The 8798-nt window shown below is 33.1% G+C and overlaps 2 protein-coding genes across 2 annotated transcripts; both read right to left on the bottom strand.

Annotated features, from left to right (window-relative positions):
* Positions 1-217: 217 nt before the first annotated feature.
* On the bottom strand, positions 218-5119 carry LOC149902130 (uncharacterized). The gene has a single exon (XM_090109969.1). It carries the CDS (start codon positions 4749-4751, stop codon positions 3234-3236), a length of 1518 nt encoding a protein of 505 aa, XP_089966095.1. The 5' UTR covers positions 4752-5119; the 3' UTR covers positions 218-3233.
* Positions 5069-8725, bottom strand: LOC149902129 (uncharacterized). Its single transcript, XM_090110218.1, has 6 exons — positions 8054-8725; positions 7750-7923; positions 7354-7575; positions 7128-7244; positions 6990-7055; positions 5069-5079 (listed from the first exon to the last, which is right to left on the bottom strand). The coding sequence occupies exons 1-6, from the start codon at positions 8337-8339 to the stop codon at positions 5069-5071; spliced, it is 876 nt and encodes a 291-aa protein (XP_089966344.1). The 5' UTR covers positions 8340-8725.
* Positions 8726-8798: the final 73 nt, after the last annotated feature.

Below are 8798 nucleotides of genomic sequence, written 5' to 3'. Positions count from 1 at the left end.
CCAATATAGCGAGAGCCGCCCTGTACCTTCCTACCCCGATCGCTGCACGAGTCATTCCCGCTACGGCCGTCACACGGGGAACTTGTGTCGCTCGCGCAATCGTAAAAAACTCAAACTCAAACTCAAACTCAAACATTTATTTATTCAATTAGACTTCTTCCAGAAGCACTTTTGAATCGTCATTACATTCTTTAAATTTACCACCGATTCGGAAAGCAGTATCTATGGAGAAGAACCGGCAAGAAACTCCATAGTTGCTCTTTTAAAGTCATGTCCATATACAATATAATTTTACATTACATGTTACTTACATCTAACTACATAATATTATATATTATCATAATATGCCAAAGAACTGTCCTGTTATTCTTACGCGACAACCCTCCATGGATTTTCATCCTCCATATATTCCTTAATGCTGTAGTAGGCTCTCTGAACTAATACATTTTTTAAATAAGTTTTAAATTTAACACTACTAAACTCTTTAATACTATGAGGAATTCTATTGTAAAAACGTATACCTTGGCCCATAAATGAATTTTTAACTTTAGCTAACCTATAAAATGGCATTTCAATTTTATTTCTATTCCTTGTGCCATAACAGTGTCTATCTCCTACTTTTGTGTGTAAGTCCGCGTTTTTGTGTACATGTAAAACATTATTAAATATATACTGTGATGGTACAGTGAGGATACCAATATTCTTAAAGAGATCTCTTAGTGAGTCCCGAGCACGTAAATTATATATAGAGCGTATGGCTCTTTTCTGTAATATAAATATAGTTTCTATATCTGCAGCCCTGCCCCATAGTAGAATTCCATAGGACATAATGCTATGAAAGTAACTAAAATAAACCAATCTAGCCGTATCTTCATCGGTGAGATGCCTTATTCTTCGAACTGCATATGCAGCTGAGCTGAGCTTAGCAGCGGTGGTGGCAACATGGGTCCCCCATTGTAGCTTCTCATCTAGTGTCAAACCAAGAAAAACAGTAGACTCGACAGGGTATAATACCTCCCCGTTTAAAATGATATCCCTTTTGACCTTTTTTACATTTGGAAGGATAAACTCTACACAATTTGTTTTTTTTGCATTCAATAATAAATTATTAGCATTAAACCAATTAGATATGCGTAAAAGAGCAGAGTTTACTTCGTCAACATTTGTGTCATATCTATCCACATTAAATATTAATGAGGTATCATCTGCAAACAGTACTATTTCACACATATCCTGCAAATAATAAGGTAGGTCATTAATATACACTAAGAACAAAAACGGTCCTAAGATAGATCCCTGCGGAACACCAATGTTAATCGGCGCACCGCAAGATTTCTCTCCATTAACAACAACGGTCTGTACCCTGTTCTGAAGATATGAAGCTATGAGGTCCTGAGATAAACCTTTGATACCATAAAAATTTAGTTTCCGTAATAGAGTGGAATGTTCTACACAGTCGAAAGCCTTAGAAAGGTCGCAGAATATCCCCAAAGCATTCTTTGAATTTTCCCATGCTTTATATATATGTGACAAAAGAGCTATTCCAGCATCAGTGGTAGAGCGCCCCCTTGTAAAACCAAACTGTTTGGCGTGCAGTAAACCATTTGAAACAAAATGACTACATAATTGGTTTAAAATCAATTTCTCGAAGACTTTGCTCAAAGTTGGTAAAATAGAAATAGGCCTATAGTTATTACAGTCTTCTTGGTCACCGCTTTTGAATAAAGGAATAACTTTACTAAACTTTAATAAATCAGGGAATATACCACAGTCACAACATTGATTAAATATAAACGCTAAATGGTTGGCAATGTTTTCTATAATATTATTTACTAAATTCACAGACATTCCCCAGAGATCACATGTTTTTTTTAAGTTTAATGTTTTAAAAGTTTTAACAATTTCATCTGCAGTCACATGTCGCAATTCAAATAATACATTACACTCCGCAACATGGTCCCTCAAATAGGACTCCGCAAGCACTGATGATGAATTTAATTTTTTAGTAATACTAACAGGGACACTACTAAAGAAATCTTCAAAAGCAAGCGCAACATCAGCACTTTTGTCAATTACCCTGCCAGCATTTACAAGTTTTATGGTACTATTTGTCCGGCTTTTGCCCATTTCACCATTAATAATTGTCCAAACAGTTTTAACTTTGTTATCAGAGTTGCGTATTTTATCTCTGACATATAGACACTTGGCAGTGAAACAAACTTTTTTAAAAGTTTTTGAATAATTTCTAACATAATTATGGAATGACAAGTCTTTGTTATATTGCTTCATGCCATATAACTCATATAGAATGTTCCTGCATCTGTGTATACTAGGTGTTGCCCATTGACTAAATGGTAAATCCTTGGTGATACTTAAAGATTTAACTTTAAATATTTTTTTAAACTCATTATGAACTAAATTAAAAAGATTTGTAAACATTTCACAAGGATTATTATAAAAGGATTGATCATTCAGGTTAGGCAGTTTATTATTAATATTATCTCTAAATTTATCAATGCCTTTTTTAGTTATAGGCCTAACATTAATTCTTTTAAACTTAGGTATGCAATCCCATTCCAAAACTACTTTCTGGCCACAGTGATCTGAAGTCAGTATATTGAGGATATTTTTTTCTAGACAGTTGCAATCACAGTATATATTATCAATACAAGTTGCAGAAGTAGGTGTAATTCGTGTGGGTTCATCAAAAACTTTATACAGATTAAATGAGTGAAACAAATTAACTATTCGTGTTGCCGTCTGTGTGTGTGAAAGTAAATCAATATTAAAATCACCACATACTATTACCTTCTTTTTACTCCTGCCTAAACGCTTTAATGTTTCTTCCATGACTGTCTCAAACATATTATAGTCACTGGAAGGAGGTCTGTATACGCAAACAATAATATAACGCTCAAGCTCAACACAGGACAGTTCAATGGTGCGTTCTACAGAAAGACTTACAATGTCAGTTCGTTCTTTGCATTTAACACTATTGTGAACAAAAATAAGAGAACCTCCATGAATAGCATGTGCCCTATAGTATATACTTTTTAATTTATAATTATCAATATTTAATAACAACTGACATTGTTTAAGCCAATGTTCTGTTACACAAAATATTTTTATACTATTATGATTTAAAAATAATTCTATTTCTAATAATTTGCTAGCCAAGCCTTGAATATTTTGATGTACAATGGAAAAAGGCTGCTTAGCTGTTGTCTTACATACTAGTTTAAATCTAGCTTAGGGCTAGTTTGTCCGTCAACACTTAACCTCGGTTGATGTATATAATTACTACTACATAAAATTATAGTAGATCGATGGTCTGATACCAAACATGTACCAGACTGGTTAATAATTTTATATGCTATTAACATAGCAAGTTCTCTCTTATATCTAAATGGCAGATACACTGTATTCCTTGTCAAGCAAAAAGATTTTGTACATGAATTTATGTCAAAATATATAAATGCATCACTATGATGATTTGTTAAATTATATAATTTTAAGTTAATGTTATAGATAAATCTATATTGATTTTGTGTCAAACCAGGCAAATATGGTAATGTACACAACATAAATTTGCATTTTGTCTCACTACTAATTTTCAACATTTTTTGAAATCCTATATCAATGTCATGTTTTTTTAGATTAAGACTATCTCCATATAATATAACAACAATGCTATTTTCATTAAAACTAAAATTATCTAATGAATTCATGATATATGTAAATGAACTATTAGGAGTACAAAAATTAGTTACTTTATGCCCTAAGTTGTTAAGCAAAGCGCCAAATCCCTGACCAATGTTATCCGACAACACAATAATTTCCTGCATGGAAAGATGTTTTGTTTTACTAGATGAAATTGTTGCCGTGGATGGAATACTATGCATGTCAGTGCAGTCAATGGGCTTATGGGGCGACGGTTGCTCCTTGTCACTTATGGAACACTTACATACATAGTTATTGGTTAGAGACTCGAAACGATCCATATTTTCATTGCTTAACTTTATAAGGTAATCTGCCTCTTTTATGTGCTCATTGATTTGTAACTGGGCAGCAGAATATTTTTGGTTGAGGTCATGTAATATATCATTTAATGAGTCTATTTTCTCCTTTAGTTCAGTAGTTTCCACTTCATATATCATTTTATAATGTTCTAAGTCCCTATGATATCTATCTAACTCTTTCACAAGGCTTTTATTTTTAGTTTGCAATTGTGCTACATTTCTTAATGAAAATCTATTTTTAATTACTGATTTTGTGTGCTTAATAAACCTACTTAATTTGAGATATTTTTTTAATTTGTTATGTGAATTTAACTTGATTTTTTTATTGTTTTCAAAGCCACTTAACTGTCCACATTCAACCAGTTCACCATAAAGACTGTTGGATGAATTGCATAGCCGCTTGGAGTTATCCTCTTGAACCTCCATTAAACTGCATTCCAGTTCAACGATACGACTGAGAGCCTTCTCGTGGTCATTGGAACACTGTTGGAAGCTGTCAACAAGGTCTTGGAGGGCTGTGCACTTGTTTTGGCTGTCCATATATTGAGTGTGGAGTTCAGCTAGCTCGGCCTTCAAACTTGTGTTCTTTTTTATTATTTTCTGGATTTCAAGTTCATGTTCCTCTCTCTCCAGCAAGAGTTGTTCACACAGGGATTGTGAAGCCTTTAAGTCCTGTAGTGTGGCCTTAAGTTTGTTTTCCATATCTTTGGCCACTGCCTTGCGGGTCAGCATGTTGTAATTTTAGTTGCTGAAACAGGTGAAATAGATGTTAAAAAAATTTTATTTATGATGCAATTTTAATAAAATTTACTTGTGTTAGATAGATAGTGAATAGATAAAAAGTAGTTTTTTAGTAGAAATGAAGTATATTTTGTCTGGAGCTATTAGTTTTTGTCCTCTAAATTGCTTCCAACTTGTCAAGCAAAGTGAGACGATAACTATGCGCTCATGTATTTATTGTGACGTTACTCATAAAATATGAGCAGTGTTATTAGTTAAAATGAATGCGAATGTTGTGTATAGTGTTAAATATAGTAGATATATTAGAACTAGTACTCCCCTGGTTTATCGAAGAAATTCGAATTTGAATTTCCGTTGGCTCGTTGAAAAAGGGTGACAACACGATAAGACAAAATGGGGACAATAAAGAAAATAAGAAGAAGAAACATAAAGGTTGGAGAAAAAAGAATGCTTACAATTGGAACAAATTAATGAAGAAGTTGGTTTTATTTTAAATTTGATGATAATTGTATTATAGACGATGTTTGATATGTACCCCTGTTTTAAGTACATAACGAATGTGTAAGATTTTTTTCATTTATAGCATAGATAATCTTTTCAGAAATCCGGAATCCAGAAGGAAAATAAACCCACTGATTGTTCACAATGTGAACCCACTCCTTCGTAAGTACCTTTATTCAGTCAAAAATGTATGTTATCAACGTTCTACTGGTTTTATCGCATGATTCCATTTTTAGCAAAAAGCAACAAATTGCAAAGAAATGAAAAATCATGGTGAACTTAGTGGAAGTATGGCGGACGTGATATGGAACAGGAGCTCATTGGAGTAGTATTATATTTAAAAAAAATACGAAAAAATTTCAAGAATTACATTTCTTAGTAGGTGGTAGATAAGTATGTTGTATAAAGAATTTGATGTTGATATTTATTTCATTTATACTTACTACACCTGTGCGGGAAATTGCTTAGTACTAAAACAGGTTTATATTCATATTTACATAGTAATGTGAGTTTTAATTTCGAATAATTTTGTGTAAGTATATTAAATTGAGTTCCTGGGTGATCTGGAAACACAATTGGGCCCGGAAGATGGCGCTGCAGTCACTCCTCCTAATCACATGAACCGATTTGGGTGAATATTTGTGTGCACATTTCATTATTGTGGGATGATTGGTTGATTCGTTTTCACATTAGCTAATATTATGTATTTTTGTTGTAAACTTAATTTAATGTTTATAATACATTATTATTGGTACATATAAATAAGCCAGTGTTCGTCTCACATTGCTGTACCTGCCTACCTACCCTACCAGGGCCTAACTTTGTTCTGGCTATTTTATTTTGATTATTTGTAATGAATAATTACAATTATAATAGAGTGCAAAAAATAAATACATGCGTCAATATATTTTGTGTTTTTTTTTAAAACAATTTTTCTATTTAAAAAAATATCATTCCGACCGCGGCTTTACCCGCTTGGAATTAGGTTATATCGTGAATCCTGTTTTATCCCACAGAAGTGTTCAGTTCGGATAAAAAGTATCCTATGTGTAAATCCAGGCAATTAGCTATATTTTATCAAAATTGGTAATGTAGTCTTGACGTGATTAAGTAACAACTAACAAAAAAATATACAAATTAACATCCAAAGTTTCGCATCAGTTTTACTGTATTAGTGATATCTTCCACTCTTGACTTTGACTGAGAAGAATTAGGGTTTATAACTTCTTTCAGAAATAGTACCTTTCATTTCTGGGCATGATGTAATATCTACGTCAGCATCAAATTCTATCTAAATCAATTCAGTAGTCCGCGTTATTGAGTACCATTTCATTTTTTCAGAGTAACAATATTTTTTGTTATTTTAAAGATTATTTATAACCTGTATTATTTTGTAATAAAATAAACATTACGAAATGATAATAATTATTATTAATAATGTCTAAGTAGTTGTTAAAAAGAAGATTATTTGTTTATAAGCAAGAAAATAAAACCAATAAATCAACAATTAAATAAATGTATGACAATATTATAACTGTATGACGACTCCATACATGTTTGTCCCGAGTCGGCCAGCGGCAGCGCGGCGAGTTTGCAAGAATGACTTCGCGCACACCCGCGTTCGCGATAGCGAGCTATTAGACTCCGCCCGCCAAGCAGTGGATTTTTTTTTGTGTATCGTCTTAAAGAGAGCAGTTGCCTTCCTTTTTCTTAAAATGTCTATCCTGCTTAAATTTGATAATGGTGTGGTATTAATGCCACTCGTATAAGGTCCATGGTCATTGTCAGATAAATCTAAAACAAAACATATAATTAAAAAACTGCTATAAATATATATAATTATAAATTATGGTGATAATTAATTACCCTTGTTTGTCAGCACAGTTCCTTTCTTTTGTATTATCTCCATCTTACTAAATTTATCTCCAGCTCGAGATTGCAATGGTGTGCTTGGAGTAGAACCACCATCATTCTCAGTAATAACTAAAAATAAATATATGAATAATATAGGTATTTAATAAATGTACATTTTGTTACATGATTGGTTTTAAAAGCATCAAAAAGTATTTTTGTGTACTATTTAGTTACCTACCAGTATTACAATCAACCACCAATGTAGTTATGTTTTCAAGACTTTTTAAATAATCTTCTTCAATGGGTGCAATTCGTTGTTCTTCAGGAAGACTCTCTTGAAATTGCTTCATGAGCGTGGCATCTCCATCGTACATACTATAAAGTCCATCCATTTGTGGCTCTATTAACTTTCTCACTGCATTAAGTGGGTTGTCATCATCTGAAGGAGGAGGGCCTCCACCTAAAAATAATAAGTTTAACTTGTTTACAATTGTCTCTTTTGGACGAGAATGTGAATCTCACTTTCCGAAAGAATTAATGTCATGAACTTATGATTTTCATCAGTATTGATAGGCAGCTTAGAAAACACCCATAAATGAAAAAACACAACACTACTATGATATTTTATATGTACCTGTTCCCATCACAACCTTCTTATACTTGGCTTCTTCTTTTTTCAATTCTACTTGCAAACTGTCGAAGCTTTCCTGGCAGACCTCAATAGGCCTATTTATTGTGGAGGCGATTGCTTCCCAGTCTTTGCCATTTTCCTCTAAGGCACTTAGAAAAGCCTGTTTTTGATCAGGATCTGCAACATAAATAGACATCTGTGTTATAAATAGCAAATACCAGCGGTACTACGGTTAATAAAAGACACACATATTATACAAGGGTATGGTAATCTGTGTCCAGAAAAATAAATTCATCATGTTACTAACCTTTCAACAACATTTTTGATTCTGAATGCTTTTTTTTCAATTTGCTTTTAATGTTTCTATAACAACTTAAAAGGTTTTCGGCACTTCTTGAAACACCTTTTGTGTTGGCATTAAAAACATGAGCGATTTTGACCCAGGCATTTTGCTTTTCAACCTGTTTGATTTGGTCGGTCTTTTTGCACTCAATAATATGGGTGTATGGTTCCATCGCTGCAATCAGCAATATCTGTTCTTCTTTTGTAAAATTAGGCCCCCGGGCCCTAGAAGAAACACTTTTGTTTGCCATGGTAATTATCACTGAACTCAAAACTAAAACAATAATATCAATGAAAAATAAATACCACGAGAAATAGCACGAGAACACTTCACAAATCACAACAAACTTTTGTGACTTGACACTTCTTCGGTTCGGTTGACTTCATGTGACAGTTGAAAGCTCGTCGGTCCATTTCACGAATTTTTTTTTTAAGAAATGCAACCATTTTGCTCTAAGTCAAGTGTACAACGCACGAAAACTTAAAAAGGAACGCAAGAAACTGCTTTACCGACTCCCTAACTACGATTAGTTAAATTACCATCCAAACGGACATGGGCAAGACATTTTTAATTGTATTTAGGCTAAACATATTTAGCAAGTTAAACGCATTTAACTAAATTCTGTTTAGACCAAATGTTACGCAAGCCGCCCTTAGTACACAAACGTTATAATATATTCTCACTTGCCACATCTAGTAGCTGTAACTCC

The sequence above is a fragment of the Colias eurytheme genome, chromosome 15, assembly GCF_061535395.1.
Source record: "Colias eurytheme isolate Ceu_HAF_F1 chromosome 15, ilColEury1 Martin Lab GWU primary, whole genome shotgun sequence".
Lineage (NCBI taxonomy): Eukaryota > Metazoa > Arthropoda > Insecta > Lepidoptera > Pieridae > Colias > Colias eurytheme.
Note: the sequence above shows the minus strand (reverse complement) of the source record. Positions and strands in the feature narration are given on the sequence as shown.

Coding starts and splice junctions, on each gene's coding strand:
- LOC149902130 (XM_090109969.1), bottom strand. CDS start 4,751: ATGCTGACCCGCAAGGCAGTGGCCAAAGATATGGAAAACAAACTTAAG.
- LOC149902129 (XM_090110218.1), bottom strand. CDS start 8,339: ATGGCAAACAAAAGTGTTTCTTCTAGGGCCCGGGGGCCTAATTTTACA. Junction 7,576..7,749: donor GAAGGTTGTGATGGGAACAG/GTACATATAAAA, acceptor TATTATTTTTAG/GTGGAGGCCCTCCTCCTTCA. Junction 7,056..7,127: donor AACTGTGCTGACAAACAAGG/GTAATTAATTAT, acceptor GTTTTGTTTTAG/ATTTATCTGACAATGACCAT.